This window comes from Notamacropus eugenii, chromosome 7 (genome assembly GCF_028372415.1).
Source record: "Notamacropus eugenii isolate mMacEug1 chromosome 7, mMacEug1.pri_v2, whole genome shotgun sequence".
Lineage (NCBI taxonomy): Eukaryota > Metazoa > Chordata > Mammalia > Diprotodontia > Macropodidae > Notamacropus > Notamacropus eugenii.
The window spans coordinates 82,139,253-82,159,936 of record NC_092878.1 but is presented as its reverse complement, the minus strand read 5'-3'; the positions used below and the strand labels follow the sequence as shown (position 1 = coordinate 82,159,936).

At 38.5% G+C, this 20,684-nt stretch overlaps 1 protein-coding gene across 3 annotated transcripts in view; it reads left to right on the top strand.

Annotated features, from left to right (window-relative positions):
- Window positions 1-20,684, top strand: part of SH3RF1 (SH3 domain containing ring finger 1) — a 230,164-nt gene that overhangs the window by 147,092 nt on the left and 62,388 nt on the right. For all 3 annotated transcript variants that reach the window (XM_072625485.1, XM_072625483.1, XM_072625484.1), the window contains exons 4-5: window positions 1,024-1,119; window positions 18,882-19,193. In XM_072625485.1, the coding sequence (XP_072481586.1) occupies window positions 1,024-1,119; window positions 18,882-19,193 (408 nt within the window). The remainder of the gene's footprint in view (window positions 1-1,023; window positions 1,120-18,881; window positions 19,194-20,684) is intronic.

Below are 20,684 nucleotides of genomic sequence, written 5' to 3'. Positions count from 1 at the left end.
TTTTTGTTTTTCATTTACCATCAAAATTATATCTCTCCCCCACACAAAATCTCCCAGCCCTTTCCCTTAAAGTGTGTTTATGTCATGCTGGGGGTATGGAAAGTTGAATGAACTAATGGGATTCCTAAGTTAAAAAGTCTGCTTTTGTGATTAAAGGTACACAGTATCAGGAAAGTTGTCTACTGAGATGATAATGGGTAGGCATTTTAAGATGCATGTTACCTTTGTAAGTAAAATTTGTAAAGTAATAGAAGGGCATTTAGTTTCATCTAAGAAAAGTTTGAGAGTCTGTCTGACACTAACTAACCTGGTCCTTTCCTGTCTTTCCAGTCTTTTCGCACCTTATTCCTTTTCACATACTCAGTGGTCCAGTAACACTGGCCTCCTAGATATTTGTCTCACTAGACTATCTATGGATTTGGGGCATTTTCACTGGCTGTCCCTCATGCCTGGAAACTGCACCCTCCTCAGCTCTCCTTCTCTGACTTCTTTCAAGCCCCAGCTAAAATCCTACTTTCTACAACAAACCTTTTCCCATCCTCCTTATGCTGATGCCTTCCCTTTGTGGATTACCTCCAGTTTGTCCTGTAAATCTTATTGGTACATAGTAATCTCCCCATTAGATTCTAAGCAACTTGAGAGCAGGGACTGTCTCTATTTATATCCCCAACACTTAGCATTGTGTTTGATGCATCATAGGTACATGATAAATGCTTGTTACCTGAGTAACTGAATAAGATTCTGTAAGCTAAAGGGAGGTGGAGATGGGTTGCAGCATCCTAGGTATATAATATTGCAGTCAAGCTTCTTCACAAGGAAATCACAGGGGAGCAACAGAGTCCTCCATCTATCTGAAAAATCATTGAGCTAGACAGCATTTGGTTCAGGAAAATTGTAGATATATGCATGGATGTACCCATTATTGAGTTTTTATTCACGTAGTCTGAAATTCTCAAAAAGCGCAGATTAAATGACGAGTCTTCATTAGAAAATGGAAACATCATCATTTTGGTATTCCTGCAGGATGATGTTCTGACGGTGATTCGGAGAGTGGATGAAAATTGGGCTGAAGGGATGCTGTCTGACAAAATTGGGATATTCCCTATTTCATATGTCGAGGTAAGTTAAGCTGCAGCAACTTTAAGTAAACTAGTGATGGACCCAAGAAATAGAGTTTAATTATGAAATTTCATTATTAGTCATGACTCCTCTCCCTCTTCCCACCCCAAAGAGTGAACTGTACCTTAATCTTCTTTTATAGAGAAACTAATTGTGAGACACAAATAAATGATGAGAGTTATGTTAGATCTCAGGACAAATCTGGAATAATTCCTGACTACCGCCTGCCCCATGATTGCTGACCACTGAAATTTCATATGCTTCTCCCCCCTCCCCCAAATTTATTATTTATTAGCATTCTTTCCTTTTTAAATTTTGAGTTCCAAGTTCTCTCCCTCCCTCCCACACCTTCCCCCACCCACTCAGAAGGTAAGCAATACAATATCAATTATACATGTAAAATCATGTAAAACATTTCCATATATTAGCCATATTGCAAAAAAAAAAATAAAAAAAATTGTATTTCAGTTTTCATTCAGAGTTCATCAGTTCTCTCTCTGGGTAGTTGCCAAGTCTTTCAGAGTTGATCATTATTGCACCATTATTATTTCTGTACATAGTGATCTCCTGGTTCTTCTCACTTTACTTTGTATCAGTTCACATAGGTCTTGCCATGTTTTTCTGAGACCATTCGCCTCAACATTTCTTACAGCACAGTAGTACTCCTTCATGATCATATGCCACAACTTGTTCAGCCATTCTCCTCTCTGAGGAGTGTCTGAGGGTAGGTTTCCAATCAGGACTTAATAATTTAAAGTCTACTGCTATATCCACTATGCTACCTAGCTCCCTCTTTTCCATAAGAAGTTATAATTATGCCTTTAAATTTTTTTTATTTTCAACATTCATTTTTAAGAAATATAGAATTCCAGATTTTCTCCCTCCCTTCAGCCCCTCCACCCACTGAAAAGGCAAGAAATGTGATATAAATTATACATGTGAAATCATGCAAAACAAGAATGAGCCTTTTTAAAAAATATGCGAGGTCCATATTTTTATGGCTCTTTAGGAGTGGTTTTGGAGGTGAGACACAGGAGGCATCTAGTTGATGAAAAGACAAATGATATCAGTAAAATCTATTTTTAAAAATGTGAGGGGTCCCCAGTCCAACAGTAGCAGTTCAGTGTGTCTCTTATAATATCTGTAAAGCATTTAGTGTAGTGCTTGGTATTATGTAGTGGGGCTAAATAAATGCTTGTTCCCTTTCCTTTTCCCCTCTTAGAGATTCCACTATTATCAAAGTTTCCGTCTCTGACTGACCTTCAAGTGTTCCTTCCCACAAAAAGATGAACTATAGTAGAACCACAGATTTTAGAGCCTTAAGGGAACTGAAGAGATCAGCTAGTTCGACCCCTATGTTTTTATGGATAACACTTGAGAGGCTAGGCAGAGAACCCCTAATATGTGTCAGTGGATTTTAGGTCCATAGAAATGATGCAGTACAAAGCCTCTGTTTTCAAAGTGAGGAAAAGGAAAAAAGAAATCACTTTCTCAGGGTGATATGGCTAGTAAGTAGGAAAACTGGGTTTAAATCTGACTATTTTTATTCCCAGAATTCAGCACAGTGCCTGGTAAACAGTACGGGCTTAATATTTAAATGCTTTACCTAACTGATACAATCTAATCTAATCTTTTTACTCCCTACGGCCTGGTCAAATATATGACAAGAGTGTGCTAATCCTAAGTGTCTAGGGTTGTATCATGCTAGGATACTTATTGATTGATTAAATGATTGATGGTAAAAACTTTAGGAGTCACTAGTTCATTTGGGTGCAGCTCTCCTTGTCTCTACATTTGGCACAGTGACATCCTGGGCATATCAGTTGAGATTTTCCTGGCCTGAAAAGCACTGACTACTCATGCCTTGTACTTTTATGCCTTAGGCAACCAGGAAACCATGTCAACCATTTTATCCTTAGTCCACAGAACCAGTTAAGTATTGAGGATACTTTCATTGACTTTTTTAGATAAAACAAGTCTATTCATGGATCTTCTATCTTTTCTGCCATTGCTACCAACTATATAGTAGAAGATATTGCCCCTGCCGCAAGGGCTGAATTAAAAGGGAAATGGTTAAGGACCAGGCATAGCCCCAGGAAAGTTCCTCCAGGACACACAAGGCCAAGACTGATGGGAGTTTCATAAAGAGAGGGCATGGGATGGCTGGAAGGAGTGGCAGCTTACACTGATGAGTAGTAGAGGCTTTTGGATACCTGTGAGAAGAGCTGCCGATGCAACTGCTGTCCCCAGAGAGACTGCACAGACTCAGAGGCTGTGTTAGCGGGCAGCTGGGGTGTTGTCTGGGTGTAGTTCAGAAGACCTGTTGGGGAAAACTGGGATGTGAGTTAGGAGTGAAGTGAACTGGAGTGTGCCTGGGAGGGTTCTTTGAACCCTCACTTGGTAAGTGTGACCAGTTTTTTCCAATAAGTCCCTGTTACTTGACACCCTAGGATTTGCATTTGTTAAGAAGTAATTGATTGCTCAAACTTGACGTTATAAATTAGTTTCTTTGGAATAAGAGTAGGTGCCAAAGGAAGTGTGTGTTTTTTTCAAACCTAATAACTAAGAAGTTTTCATAGTCAGTGTTTATCTTACGATTGTATACAAAACATTAGTAGTCATGCTCCAAATATTAGTTTCCAATTGGATGCATCGTAGTAATTATGCTCCACCGCTAATCAGAGATCATTTGATTGGAGGACAAATGCTCTCATGCTTCTTGAATCCTGGATCTTGTAAGCAAGAAAGACAGCTATACCATGTTCCATCTGTTTGCTAGTGATGTGATTTAACTTGTCTGTTTCTCAGTTTCCTCTTCTGCAAAATGAAAAGGAGGAACAAACTAGATAAATATTTGCAAAGGAGGAATGAATTATTTTCAAAATTTTACTAGTAGGAAAACTTTTTTTAAAAATTAGTAAAAATTGATTAGTAAACTTTGCTTTATTACTTTGTTGATTGATTATATGACTTGTGATAGATATTTCAGGAGGACTGGTATGGCATTTGGAAGCCATTATGTGATCTAGAACCATAAGTAGAACTTCAAGTTAAGGGGCTCTGTTGGGTCAGTCCTGGTTCAGACTGGTTTGATGGGTCAGGCTCAGGGTTGGAATGATATTACGTACTTGTATACCATGTAACCGATTCCAAATAATAAATAGGATATGTTATATTGAAGTAACTCATTTAAACCTACTAAAGCATATGAGACCTTTACAGACAAAATAAAAAATTTAATTGATAGAAATAAGGAAGGTCTGGACAAGTGAAGGAATATGCCATATACTTGGCTAGTGTACATCAATCAGTTGCAACCCTAATTCTAACCTGTTGCCTCCCAATAGAATGTAAATTTTTGAAGGCTGAGACTATTTCATTGTCCTCCCCTTCCCTAACCCCCCATCATATAGTCAAAGACTAACACAGTGTCAGGTACACAGTAGTCTTTTAATAAATGCTTGTGGAATTAAATTGAAGTGAATTGAATTGAACTGAACAAAATTATCCCAACTGAGAAGTTCTGTGATTTTATGCTCTTGTTTAACCCCACCTTATACCATTCCATCAGCACTGAGGACCTCCTTTGGCGTTGTCCTGTTATAGATCTTAAGTGAGCCCATATTGTTAAAATGAGTAAAAAGTTGTTTTCCGTGATGGTGTTTTACATCTCAGAAGCTCCTTGAAGAAAATCTTTAAGCATCCTCTAAGTCAGGGGTTCTTTACCTTGCGACTGTGTACTTAGTTTTTCATTATTTTGATAACTGTATTTCAAAATAATTCGTTTCCTTTGTAAGCCTGTGCATCTTATTTTAGGCATTTAAAAACCATTATTCCAAGAAGTGGTCCAGAGACTTCTCCTGACTGTCAAAGGGGTTCATGATGCACAAAGAATTAAGAACCCCCTTTCTCTCTATATATGTTTTGGGATCTTTTAAAGACTACTTCAAAGCATTTTCAAAACTGGTCATTCTAGAGCTGAAAGGACATTTTAATTTGCATTTAATTCGTACATTATAAGAAGTGAAACCCTGTGACATGGAACAGAATATTCTGGGAGTTTATGTAACAGTGGAATTTTGATAATTTAAAAAGATTGGTTGGAATGGTATTTATCAAGATTGGTTTGAGTAATCATTTTTGGTTATTGAGAGTATATTTAAATATTCATTTCACATTAAATGTGTGATTTCCAAAACTAAGTATGGGGAATGACTCAGAATTCCCCCCCCCCCCCCTTTTCTTTCTTTCATAGAAAAACCTCATTTTGCATAGGCTTTGTTGCAGATATCAGTCATTCAAGGTGTAATTGCTTCTAATTTGCATATATACAACTTGTCTTATCCCCAATCAGAGCGCATTGTGATTTGAGGGAATAAAGAGTTAGGGTAGGATTGATGGATCCTGTACAGAAAGGCAACTTGGAGACTAACCAAGTTACACGGGCGAATAGAAAAACACTGAATGAAATAAATTCATCTCAACCACCCAGATTCTAATCATTACTGTATACCTATGAAGGTAAACAGTAGTGCACCCACAGTACTTTTGCAGAAGTTTACAAACCACAGTCTCATATCTCCTTTCTAGAGAAGTGAATAAATCAATTAGTTAATCAACAAGCATTTAGAAGCATTGATTATATGCCAAGCATGGTGTTAAGTGCTGGGGATACAAGAAAAGGCAAAAAAGAACAGAAAGCTAAATTCAAGCTCTTCTGTTTAAAAGAGCAAAATGCACAGTATTTGAAAGACAATTCCTATTTTCCCCATCTTTTTTATCCAACATATCCATTTTTGCAAGCTTCTGAAAATTAAAAAGCAGTTTGTCATCATAGCCGGTATTCAGTTTGCCTCCTCCAGAGTTGAGAACTCCAAGGTTTTCATAGCAAATCAGTTTGTTCACACCCATGGAAAAGTGAGTCAAAGTTTCTGCTCCTCTTGAATTATGGCCATGCCCTTTAGGGGTTTCATTTTCTGAAATCATCTTCCCTCCTTTCAAAATCACCACCCAAAAAATTTATATCCAGTAGGCTGGGGTTTCGTTATATCTTTTGTGTAGTATAATAATTGTGCCAGGGAAAATTCTGAGAATTTAGTGGTCATATTTGAAAGCCTGGCTAAACATCAAACTAATGATGAAGACCTGTCCTTGCTTGCCAGGTGTTATCAATTGCATGCTAATATTTGTTTTATGATGCATCAGAGGTGGCTGCTCTGTTTTTGTTATTGTTCATGAACAGTGCAGAAATGTGTGCATATTTGCACATGAGCATGCAAGTGCAACCCTACCCCAGACCAGATTGATACATGTGGGTCTGTTCACACTTTTCTTTTGGAGCCATTGGCTCTAACTTGCGATAAGCAGAATAAACAAGTCCCTGCCTAGGCAGGAATTACTATAATTCTGTCACACTTCTTTTCATTTATGGGCAATAATGCAGAGGCCCCTATTCCCATAGGGGCCATAACATAAAGGCTATGGCTAATGACCAAATGTAATTAATCTGCTGAAATGGCAGCTGGATCTTGTAGGGAGGGGTGAGGGCTCTGTTTCTGCCTAATTAAGAATGTTCCTCCTCTCAGGAGGAAGAGGATAAACTGAACAGATGTATCTCCTACTTTATTCTGAAGTTCTGTACAGCTGGAGTTTTTGCTCAGTCAGGCCAGGTAGATGGGATCAACTATTTGCTGCTTAACCAGCTGGAAAGTTTTCCTGATCCTGGACCAGTGGACAGTTGGTCATGACGGGGAGGAGAGTGGAGGTACTATAGATTAAATTAAAAAGTGTGTTGCACACATATATTTTTTGGGGAGTTAGGGAGGAGTGACAAGATCACCAGAGCCAGTTGAATTCTGATTAATGAAAAAATTAAGTACCTGGAAACAGTTCCTCCCTCAGTGATAGGCAGCCAGGTGGTTACATAAGGCAGTGTGGTGAAACTCAGACAGAATGAGGGGGCCACCAAACCAAACATAAGGATCCCTGCAGGCTGCATATTGACTTAGAAAACCATATTTTAATGTTATATATGTTTTGTTGTATTTTTAAAAATTTTGTTTCCCAGTTACATTTTAAAATGGTTTGGGGACACTTAAGAGTGTTGAAGTAGGGTATAGAATGACAAACTTTGGAAGCAGGAAGAATTGCTAGCAAGGTGACCCTGGGTAAGTCACTTAGCCTTTCTCAGTCTCCTTATTTGGCAAAAGAGGGATAATAATGGCACCTGCCTCACAAGATTGTTGTGAGGATTAAATGAGATAATGCATCTAAGGTGCTTTACCAAACTTAAAAGCACGATATAAATGTTAGCTCTTAAGTTTTGTCAGACTCATTCTACAGACTGATGCTTTTGCTTAATTGTTTCTCTTTATGACAAGAGAGGGTTCAGTTTGAAAGGGGGAGTGGGGAATGATGATTATGTAAAAACAAAAAATATATCATTTAAGGATGGTGATTCATATAGACTTTGTATTAGTTCAGGTCAGTGCATCTCTGAGAGGTTGTGACTCAATAAAGATTACACAGTGTGTGGCAGAGGTGTAACTGAAACTCTGACTGTCTACTACATAAATGTTAACTTTTGTGCCTCAGTTTCTTCCTATGTAAAAAATGAGAGAGTTGTACTTGATGGCCTTCTAAAGTCTAAATTCAGCACTGAATCTAGGCTTCCATGATTGTACATAAACAGATCCTTAAAGGGTTTACAAACCAAAAAAATACCAACCCTAATCTTGTTGTTTTATAAGAGAAATCCATTTTAAAAATGGAGCCTGCCCACTTAAACCTAAAAGTTCTGTAGAGGGATGTATCCCTCTAAGTGGTCAGATTTTCCCAAGTTCTTAATGAATAGGGATAATTTTTTTTTAAGCAGTGAAGAAAGAAAAGCACACCCATGCCTGCCCAGGTTGTGTTGAAAGTCTAGCAACTCCAGTTTCTTTGAAAATGTTTAACCATTTCACCATTTAATTAGAATTTCCTTCTCTCTCCCTTTTCAACACTTGCCTTCTCTCCTACTGCGTGGCTTACTATTTCTCAAACTAGATCCTCCATCTTTCAATGCTGGCCATTTTCAGTATCTGTCTCCCCCAGCCTTGGAATGTACTCCCTCCTCATCTCCACCTCCTGGTTTCCCTAGCTTCCTTTAGGCCTCAGGTAGAAACCTTACCTTCTGCAAGAAGCCCCATCCCCTTTAATGTTTATCCTGTATACATCTTGTTAGTACATAATTGTCTCCTCCATTAGACTGTGAACTCCCCACAGCAGAGGCTGTCTGTCTGGCCATCTTTTGCCTTTCTTTGTATCCTTAGTGCTTGGTATAGTGCCTTGGCACATGGTAGGTGTTTAGTAAATGCTTGTTGCATGACTGCCTGGCTGATTCCTAGATCAGCTTAAGGGAAAAATGTTGTTACTTCTTAAGTCATAGGGCTAATCCTGATGAAAGCATTCCATTTTTTCCCCTTTTCTTTTGACCAGAATCATCCAGATTAGTGAAGTTGCTTCAGCTTTGCCTAATAGTCTAACCTATATTAGACTTCCAAGTTAGTAAATGATTCCCCAATCAAACAAACCATCCATTCTTTTGTACTGCTCAGAGGCAAATGAGGCTACCTGTCACTATTCTTTTCCCCACTCCTACTAAATAGACACTAACCCTCTGTCATATGACGTGCAATTTATATACTGGTGATTATTTTGGATCATCCTCTTCTTAAACTAAAACTTTTTTGTTGCTTTCTGGAATTAGTAAGGGAAGAAGGAAAAAAAATAAAATTGATCTTTTCATCAAAAGGATGGGTAGATTGAACAGTATAAAAAAATAAAGTTTCATTTGCCTTTACCTTGAGTATTCTTTCTCTTTAGAATTTCATTATAATATCCAGTTGAAAGAATCCCCAAAGCCAGCTTCAATACACTCATTTATATTAACAGAAGGGGATCATAAGGAGGTCTGAAGAGAATGCTGGTAATTCCTAATACTCTTAACTTTATACCTTATAAAATTTGATCAGCTTGACATATATTTATATTACAGGAAGATTTTGGGGGCTGAAGGCTTTATTCCATGTTGGAAATTTTATATATCTTCAAAATTCTATCCTTAGATTAGTCATCCTTGTAATTTTTAGGCAACCTTGGGCTGAAGCCATTACAAATAGTCAACTCTTTCTTCTCCCCAGGAACAATAGTTTAAAGTGTGGCTTGAGGTATCACAGAGCTAGGTCTGGAAGGGACCTCAGAGGGTATTTAATCTGACCACTTATTCTATATGGAAGGAAACTGAAGCCCAGGGAGGTTAAGGTCAGTTACATAAGTAGATAAGAGAGAGGATTTAAACCCTGGTTTTCTGACTCTAGAGCTGAATTCTTTATACTAGAGTTTTTATAACCTGGAGTCTGTAATTTTTTCCCTTTATTTTGATAATTTTACTATTTTGATTATTTTATTTCAGTATAATTTGTTTCCTTTGTAATCTATGTATTTTATGCATTTAAAAACATTCTGATATGAAGAGACCTACCAGACTGCCAGAGGGTTTCATGACAAGAATTTCTGTTTTACCCTGTCTGGTCTCTCTTGCTTCTTACTGGCCTGTTGCTAACTTTCCTTTTGTGTAATTTTTATTAATTTGTTTGTTTTAAGAGTTTCATTTGTGGCATTCATTTCTATGTCATTTCAAGATGTACCCTTCCGAACCCCCAACCTTCCATTTTCACAACAACAAAAAAAAGATTTAACAGGATCAGCTGACACCAGGACAGTATCTGGCATTGTAGACAATATTAAACACCCTTATTCCCTTTTGTCCTCAATGAAATTTCCCTTTGTTTTAAATCAGATTGTTTTAATTTCATTACAAGGAAATTGTATGACCAAGATTCAGTTAGTGCTTATCGAGTACCTCCTGGGTAAATGATGGAGGACCCATACTTTGAGTTATTTTCACAACACAAAAAGATGCAAAGCCTATTCATTAAGTACTCATGAAAATCTGACCAGGGAGTAGAGCTTCAGGATTTAGTGATGGGTGCTACTTTTAATAGCTTATAAAACAGCAAGATTATGGCTCATGTTGTGTATATATAGTTGGAATGTTTTGGTTCGTAAACCCTCTGTGATCTTAGGATTCTAGATTTGGAGCTGGAAGGGACCTCAGAGGCCATCAGTGACAACTCTTTCATTTTTTACATATGAAGAAATCAGGGTACACAAAAGTTAAGTAAGTTGTCCAAAGTCACACAGCCAGAAAGCATCAGAAGCGGGATTTGAAATTCCAACTTCCCTTCTCTGAGTCTGGTGCCCTACCCACTTCACCATGATGTCTCTTCAGTGTTATATACCTTTTTTAAAAAAAAAATTAGTTTATTTGTTTTCAGTTTTCTAAAATCACTTCCATATATCTTAGATTTTTTCTCCTCTCTTTCCCCCACTCCTTCCCCAAGACAGCATGCAATCTTATATAGGTTCTACACATACATTCTTATTAAATACATTTTCACCTTAGTCATGTTGTGTAGAAGAATTAGAATGAATGGGAAGAACCATGAAAACAAAATGAAACATAAGTGTTCTACACCTTTAAAAAAGAATGTGAAGGTACAGATGTTAGCTGAGTTAACTGTGACTAAAGTTCAAGTGATAGCCAATGTGCATATACCAGTTCCCCTTTGCCTACTGAACAAAGCCTGGAATCCTTAGCCTGAAATTTCAAACTGATTCTAGCATCTCACAGCTTTCTTTGGAACTTTCCTCCCAAGCTTTTCCTGAGCCAGCCAAATTGGCTGACTCACTTACTGTTCCCCAAACATACCTTTTGCTCTTCTTGGCCACATTTTGGCTCATGCCATTCCTTCTGTGGGAAACTTCCCCTTCTCAAGTCTTGCCCATCCTTTGAAGCCCATCTCAAATACACCATCTTCATCCCACAAATATTTACTGAGCTTCTAGGGAGAATTGTTATCTGTGGGAGGTTTTAGCCCCCATTTAGAGAGCCTTTTTCTTGTATAATCACTTCATTCTTTCTAATTATTTCTCCCTAGAAGGAAACTCTTGTATTACACATGAAGCATGGGTACTCTTTTGTCTTCTTGGCCATCCAAGAACAAAAACCACATGACCAAAATTGTACCTAGGAATAAGGGATTGTTGGAAATACACACTGTCATGGCTATGAGGCCAAATGCCTTTTTGCCCAGTGTCTTGGTTGATCCAGGAGAGGTCCAAATGGAGTTGAAGTTCAGAGTCATGGCTTGTGCCAGTGTTTCTAGAGGGCTACTAGCTGGGGAGCTCTGGGACCCCTACTGTACTGCAAAGCAGTCCAATGTAAAACATTTTAACTATACATCCAGACTCTGACCCTCAGAAATAAAAAGCTCATTTAAAATTCTGATCATGGCCTTCCATCAAAAACATTCAGGGGTTTCTGCCTTGTCTACCAAATAAAATAAATTCTTGATCCTTGCATTCAAGGCTTTCAGCCGGGTAACTTTAAACTATAGCACGGTGGTGCAATGAATAAAGCATTGGGTCTGGGGTCAGTTAAATTTGAGTTCAAATCTGACTTCAAATACTTACTAGCTATGTGATCCTGCGAAAGTCACTTAACCTCTGTCTCCCTCAGTTTCCTCAAATAGGTTTAATAATAGCACCTACCTCACAGGGATTATCATGAGGATCAAATGAGATAATAGTTGTAAAGTGCTTAGCACATAAGAGGTGTCTAATAAATGCTTCTTCCCTTCCTCTTCCCCTTCCCTTTTCAACCTTATCTCATACTACTTCCCTTGAAATAATCTGTGTTTCAGCCAAACTGCATCACTCTCCATCGCCTATTCTTTTTTGGCAGTCTCCCATCTTTCCTTTTACCAACCCCTTATCTGAAATGGATTCTTCTTCCTTACCCGCCCACCCTCCCTTTCTTGTCTCCTGCATTCCTTCCCTTCTTTTAAGGCCCAGTTCTGGTGCTACCTTCTGGGCAAAGGCTTCCCTGGAAACTCTTCAGTGAAAATGATCTTGCTCTTCTCAAATTTCTGTGCTTCTGTTTTGCATTTCTGCTCTGCTCTTTCTCACATTCTGTCCTGAATCCTACTTATTGCAGAGTCCACAGTGCGTCTACCTTTGTCTCCTCTGTGTCTGGTATAATGCCTTGCGCGTCCTGAATGCTTGAGAAATGCTTACTTGTATTTCATGCAGTTCAATTCAAAAAATATTCAGCTTGTCTTTTTAAGAGAAATTCCACACCAAACATTTTTGGTTCTGGAAATGTTTAATTTCAGCTTACAAAGGGCACACAAATACACAAAGCATACAAACATAATTCTTATTGTACAGGGCATAAAGCATCCAAAAATGATCTGTCACAATGGATGCTGGCCTTGCTAACTGATTAATTCTAGGAGAGAGGAACTCTTTTGTCTGTATTCAGACTTGAAGGTGTGTTTATGCTCTCAATAACCTAGAATTATCAACAGTGACTCATTCTGAGTCAGGTCTTTTGCAAAGGGCTTTTATGAAGGAGGGTCATTGGGATACAAAGCACCATTCTAAATGCTAAAAGTAAAGTCCATTCTTGATGTCAGCACAGGGACTTTTAACTTTGTCCCTAGCTCTTCGTCATTGTCAAACTTAGTTCACCAGGTGCATTCACAGAGGCATTCTGGGCCATTGAACTACTTTGTAGGTGATAAGTGAGCCCACCCCTAGTGAGGTAGCACTTAGAGGACCCCCTACTGTGCTCAAACATTTATAAATGGAGTTAATCCAGATTCCATTTAGCTCTCAAATCCTTGTTTTTTTGGTTTTGCTGAAGCTCAAAGGTCTCATCAAAAGAAACATCTTTCAGTTTCTCTTCAATTTATTCATTAATGCCATGAAGGGTAGTTACCATGTTGTAGTGTTGAGCCCCCTAGAACAAGGGTTCTTAATCTTAGAAACCGTGGATAGATTTCAGGGCATCCTTGAACTTGGTTGGGAAAAAAGACATCTTTATTTCAATATAACTGATTTTCTTTGTGATTCCTTGTATTTTACATTATGCATTTTAAAACATTTAGAGATGAGGTCCACAGGTTTTCCCTGCTGCCAAAGGAGTCCATGATACAAAAAAGATTAAGAATTCTACCCCTATAGAAAACAACCCCCAACCCCCTTCTAGGAAGTCTAAAGGCATCTTGAAAGCTCAAAAAAGCCATACTATTAACAGATAGTTGCACATGGAACCTGTGTTGCAAACCTCAGAACTCTAGATAAATGTGTCAGCATTATCACACAATTATTGATTGCTAGAAGTGAGTTAGACTTTAGAGGTTATTAAATCTACCTCTTTATTTTGTAGATGTAAAAATGGGTTCCCTAGAATGAAGCAACTTACCCTGGGTCACACAGATAATAAATGGCAGAGCTGAGGTCCTCAGAAACTGATGCTCTTTTCCCTGAGGTTATGGGGGGAGAGGGTTGGTTAATGAATGATGATGGTCTTTTCATAAAGAGGCTATATACACATAGTTTTTGTTCTTTTGTTTTGGTCTAGACTTATGATGTCATCAGCAGAGGGAATTTCTAACATGAATGTATTTCCCAACCTGATAAGAAAGTTTTAAACTGAAATTTAAGGGGGTGGGAGTAAAAAGTTCCAGAGAAAAAAATGAAAACCCAGATATGGGAGAGGACATTAAAAACTGAAGCACATCTGGGATAACTGGGGTGATCTGAGGATTTGAAAGCAAATCATCTGAAGTTGAGGAGTCCTGAAGCTGTTTAGAATGAAGAGGAGACTTACAGAGAATATGATAGCTGTCTTCAAATATTCAAAAGCCTGTCAGGTAGAAGGGAGACTATTACAGAATGTTAGATGTGGAAGACATCTTTAGAGATCACACAGTCCAACCCACTCAGACAGATGAAGAAACAGAGCCCGGAGATGTGCTGACTTGTCCAAAAGTCATACAAACCAGCTGTGGCAGAACCAGTACTGAACCAGGTCATTTGGATCCAGAACCAGGATTTTCCATTATGACTATGCTTTTCCAAAGGGGAGAACTAGGAAAAGCAAAACAAAACAAAAAAACCCCCCAAATTTATTTATTTATTGACTTAGAATAAGGGACAGTGAGGTGGTGCAGTTGATAGTGTGAAGGAACTGGAGTCAGGAAAACTCATCTTTGTGAGTTCAAATCTAGCCTCAGACACTGACTAGCTGTGTGACCTTGGACAAGTCACTTCACCCTGTTGGCCTCAGTTTTCTCATCTGTAAAATGAGCTGGAGAAGGAAATGGCAAATCACTCCAGTATCTTGTCAAGAAAACCCCAAATGGGAATACAGGTTGGACATGATTGAAAATGGCATGGTTGACAAAGAACAGCTTTCTCATTATTAGGGTCCAACAATGAAATGAGTAGTTTCCAAAAGTAGTCACTCATCATTGGAACCTTTTTCCTTTATTCACGTGTCTACAATTAGACCCCCATCTCCCAGGCTTGCAACAGATGGCCTTAGATGGCCTATTTCACTGAGATCAAGGTCACCGAATGGGAATTCTGTCAAAATATCTCTTCCATTTCTCAGAACTTGCAATATCTTTATCTATTCTCCTTTCCTTCCTACAAAGAGGTCTTTGTTCCTTGCGAAGAAAAATTTCCCTGGCCTTGTCCTTAGTCAACAATAGTACAGATTTCTTGATGTTTTTCATCATTGACCCATTTGGCAGTCTAATGAAACTTTATGGATTCCTCAGAATAATGTTTTTAAATGCACAAAATAAAATACACAGAAATACAAAGGAAACCAATTATATTGAATTATAGGTCTCCAAAAGTTAAAAAAAAAAGTTCATACTTAGCCCCAGATTAAGAACCCCTCATCTAGTACCTTGGTACATTATTCCTCCTCTCACACTCATTCCTCTTCTTGATTTCTCCCACTATACTGTTCCTTTTCCATCTCTCTAAGCCTAAAAAATACCTTCCTATGACCTTTGTACCTCATCAGATTACCATCTCACCTCTCTCTTACTTTGACCACAAAGCCTGAAAAAAATCTATACTCTATGTCTCTATATTCTGCCAACCACTCATTATACTTGGATAACATTTATATTTTGTACCATTATTAATGTACCATTAATAATGTACCATTATTAATAAATCTGATCTCTTATCAAAGACCATGTGACATCCTCTGAAGGCCCTTTGCTCAATCCTCATCCTCTTTGACCTCTCCAGAACATCTGGCACTATTGAGCATTCCTACTTTGACCTTCTTTGCTTTGTCTTGGTTCTTTTCCTGTCTCTCTAATGACTCCTCCCCACTCTGATTTTCCAGCTTTGCCTTTACTTTTTAACATGAGCACTCCCTGAGGTTTACGTTTCAGGCTGTCCTCCCTTCTCACTCTTCAGTCTCAATTTCAGTTCTTTTCATCCTTTCAACAATTATTTCCAAGCAGAATACTGTAGGAGTCATACTTCTACCTTTCACGGTATATCTAGAAGTAAGTGTTACATCAGTGTATCTTACGTTCATTGTGTCCCAAAGGGATCTTCTTGGTTTTCCTTTTAAACCTGCTCTTCCTAAGTTCACTGATTCCATCATTCACTTTACCTCCCATGTTTGAAACCTAGGAGTTTTCTGTTGTTGCCCCCTTCTTTTCACATCTCCTATGTGATAGGATGATAGCTCTAGAGCTGGAAGGGACAACAGAAGCCACCTAATTCAATTCCCTCATATTATAGAGAAGGAAACTGAGGCTGAAGAAGGTTAAGTGAATGCCTTAGGTCACATAAGTTTTAAACATTAGGGGTAGGATTTGAGCTGAAGTCTTTGCATTTCAGAGGGTGTCCATGCTGCCTCCCTAAGTACACTTAATTTTTCCTTTACAACATCTTTCAATCTGTTCTCCTCTCTTTATCACCACTGCTACAGTCCTTGCATAAGTCCTCATTGCTACCCATCTGGACCACTATAATAGCCTCCCAACTGGTCTCTCCTCTCTTCACTCTAATCCATCATTTTCACTGTTGCCATAAAGTATAAATTCTTTAGCCTGCCATTCAATGCTCCTACAATCTAGGAGTGTCCTTCCTCTTCATCTTCATGTCATAGTACTTTTTGCCATGTACTCTAGCACACCAACCAAAATACTTGTTGAGTTGAATTACATTCTGTCCTAGCAGAATCAGTCCCATTGACCTGCAAATGAAAGTAATTAAAGCATTAGCAGATGCTGTTGCTTAGCCATTTTTCATTATCTTTTGAGTTTGTTAGAATGGCTCAGTAAAGTCTTAAGACCTGGAAAAATGGAAATGTACTGTTCATCTTTGAAGAAGCATGACCCTGCTAATTATAGACCAGCTGAGTCGGCTAAATTTTAATACTTGGGGAGATAACTACAACAAATCATTAATCAATTTGTAATCACCTAGAAGAGAGCTAGGTACTAAGCAGTAATTAGCATAGCTTTGTGAAAAGATAATTGTGGCAGACCACGTTCATTTCCTTATACTTACTGACAGCCTTTTGATTCAGCCCAAGAAGACATCTTCATCAAGACACCATGAAAACTGGAACTAATCCTACCATCCATGGGTGGCTGAAGGATATCCACTGATAATTATTCTTCATCATCCCCATCATCATCATCCTTGGAAACAGTTATTAATTAGTGTAGACATAATACTGTGATGAGGGTTTGTCAGTTTTGGTTTTGAAAGGTTCTTTTGTCTTACATAAAATTTATTATGTCAGGAAATATTTGAATTTTTTTTTTATTTTCCACCTTTCATTTCATATGGTGCCTTTTTATAAGATTAAAATAGCTATATGTTAGATTTTTTTCCTTAGTGCTTTATCTACCTGCTCAACATAATTACAAGTTGTTGTAATGTTTGAGGATTTCAGGAATTTTTTCTCCCTCTGCCTGGCCTAAAACAAAAAGATCTTATTATTTACTTTACTGCTTATGATGATTTCATTCCAAACACCTAAGATATATGTAAGGAAGGAGACATGAATCTTGTAATCTTGGTTATTTGCTCAAGAATGCCATAGAAGGCCCCCATCAGTGAGCCCTGAGATTTATGTTTGACCCTATACTATTCTGAAAATTGAGCATGATTCAAGACAACTCATATAGGGACCTAAAAAAAGGATAGACTTCAGACACTTACTAGCTGTGTGATCTTAGGCAAGTCAGGTAATTTCTTCCTATCTCAGTTTCCTCATCTCTAAAATGGGCGTAATAATAATACCTACCTCCCATGGTTGTAATGAGGATCAAATGAGATAATTGTAAAGAGCTTTCTAAACCTTAAATCCCTACATAAATGTTCATTGTTGCTGCTGCTGTATCATCATCAATATTATTAGTTACTATTATTAGCCAGATCATTTTGTCTCTGGGTTTCCTGTTCTATAATACGTGAAGAGTAATTAACTAGAAAAGGAAGACACTTTTCATTGAGAACCTCACTGCCCTTTTGCCCATTTTCCAAAATCCGAAAGTCTCTGACTTTACTTTTGAGGCCTCATTTCTAGGCCTATGAAAAATAGAGTTTAAAAACCAGAGGCAAGAGAACCACTGATTTTATGTGGCACCACAGAAATAGTGTCAGTGTTTATATCTGATGAAAACTCAGCATTGATGGAAAATTATTTCAATGAGAAAGTATTTGTAGGTGTGTTTTGTATATAAGCAGGGAGCTAGGTGGTTCAGTGGGTAGAGCCTTGGGTCTGAAGTCAGGAAAACCTGAGTTCAAATATGGCCTCAGACACTTACTAGTTGTATGATATTGGACAAGTCACTTACCCCTGTTTGCCTCACTTTGCTCACGTGTAAAATGAGCTAGAAAAGGAAATGCCAAACCAATCTAGTATCTTTGCCAAGAAAACCCCAAATGGGATCACAGAGAGTCAGATACATCTGAAACTGAACAACCAGAAATATATATATGTATGTATATATGAATGTCTTGTGCTAGAGACTGTAAGGTTTAAGATGAAAGGCAGCGTGGTAGAGCCAATGTGGTACAGCAGAAAGAATTCTGGCTTTATAGTTGGAGGACTTGGGTTTGAGTCTTATCTCTACCATTTATTGTCATTAGGTCAGTCATTCAACCTCTGTTTCCTTATTTGTAAAATGAAGGGGTTGGCCTGATGGCCTCTCAGAGCTCTTCCAGGTCTCCGTGTATGACAAAATTATAGAGGGCTTCAGAGTTCGGAAGACCTGGGTCAGTCTCATCTCTGATAGAGGCAGCTAAGTGGCACAGTGGGTCCGAAGGAGCTGAGTTCAAATCCAACATTAGACATTTACTGGATATGTGACCTTGAGCAAATTATTTAACCTCTGATTGCCTCAGTTTCCTCATCTTTAAAATGGGAATAATAATGCCACCTACTTCCCAGGTTGTTGAGCATGAAATAAGATAATATTTGTGAAGCACTTAGCACAGTGTCTGGTACACAGTATAGACACTAAATAAATGCTTGTTGTTGTTATTTCATATATATTGTCTAGATGACTGTGGACCAATCCCTTAACCTTTAAGAACCCCACAATTCTGTAAGACCCTGAATTACAGAATTATTGCAATTGGTGTTGATAGAAGGAATCCCCTTTCTTCTAGTCTAAACTGAAAAAATTACAGGTCCACATTGAAAAACAGTAAACTGAATTGTAAGAAAGCATAATAAGGAAATTTGTTAGGAATAAATAAATTTCATTGTACCTATAAGGTTTTCTCTAAACTTGAATCTGTTGATGGTCTTGCAGTTTAACTCAGCAGCCAAGCAGCTGATAGAACTGGACAAGGCTTCATTGTTGGGTCCAGGTACTGACTCTGGAGAAGGCTCTTCAGGAACAGCCCACAGCAGTGCAGCAACTCCAAAGGCCAGTGACACCAAGAAGAACACCAAGAAGCGGCACTCCTTCACCTCCCTCACCATGGCTAACAAGTCTTCCCAGGCTACTCAGAACCGCCATTCAATGGAGATCAGTCCTCCTGTCCTCATCAGTTCCAGCAATCCCACTGCTGCAGCTCGAATCAGTGAATTGACAGGACTTTCCTGCAGTGCTCCTTCTCAGGTAAATGAATCATCTGAAGGTGGAGGCAAAGGGGACATACAGAGACTGTTGCACTGAGAACAAGCCCTATTCTCTCCCTAATAATAGGTGATCATTTGGAAGTACAGTGCTCTTAAGGCAAAATGGGATCATGGCTTTGTTATTTATTTTTGATCCGAACTAAAATTTCGTTGATATAGCAAACTTACAATAAGGAACCCTCACCATTATAAATAAGCATCTTCATTGCAAATTATCATCTTGGACAGCGCCATAGATGGAACATGAACCCATGTGTTCCTGGATCCAAATTTGGCTCTCTGTTCTCTATACCTCTGTCGCTCACTGGTCCATTTTTCATGTGGGAAAGCAGAGGTTAGAGGGAAACTAACCTGAGCGTTTTTACCCAAGACCACCCAAGCAATCTTTAGAATAGGAAACATCTTGCCAACCCAACTAGTTGGGCTGAATTTCCCCATAAAGATGGTTTGGAAAAGTTTGCCAAGAAAACTTTACTTTTATCCAATCTTAGGATGCTGTGGTTGAAATGCTTTTTAATAAAGCTTTCAATTGCCTATATTTATGTAAGCCTACCTTCCTCTTTTAGTGTTTTCAGTAAGTATTACAGGAGGCAAAACAAGGTGAAGAAAGAGTTCTTTTAAAGGACCCCCCCCCCCCCCCACACACACACAGTAGGCTTAAAAGATCCCACTCACCTCTCAGTTCACTAAGACTTGATGATCCTCTAAGTGTCCTCCTCCCATGTGCTGGCATGCTAATCATGATACCTAAGGAGATCATCAGCATCTGCTGTTTGAGAAAATACAGTCATGTCAGTGTTATGTGTTACTTTCCATCTCTATTAAAATGTCCCCTTTTCCAATAACCACTTTCATTTGCTCTCTTGCTCTTCTACCTCTCTTTGCCTTATTGTGTAGCACAGACTTATAGCTTCTGAACAGTTTCTTTTGGATGGATCCATATCTGTGATCTCATTGATTGAAGGAACTCCCAGTGAGGAAACTCCCTCTACTAATGCTGATCTGCAGTTGCTTTACAACTTAGAGTCTCAGAGAATTTCCTGGGGGGTACTGAGATGTTAAGTTTCATGCCCGGGGTCACATAGATGTCTCAGAGAGATCATTTTAACCCAGGTCTTCCTAACTCTGAGGCTGGAGCTCTGTTCAGGATAGCCTCTTGATGAGTCTTTTAGTAGGGCTTTATTTTCAGCCAATCAGTAAAGTCAGTTGAGCACACATTTATAAAGCCCCTACTCTGTGCAGAGGACTATGTGCATGCTTTGTTTTATTGAACACCCACTTCAGGTTCCCCACTTGGATAGATTGGGGTGATCCATGAACGTATGTGGGGGAAAAAATTACATCTTTCCTTAATACAATTGGTTTCCTATGTAATCTTACATATTTTATTTTATGCATTTAAAAACATTATTCTGAAAAGGGATCCATAGGCTTCACCAGGCTGCTGAAAGGATCCATGATGCAAATAAGA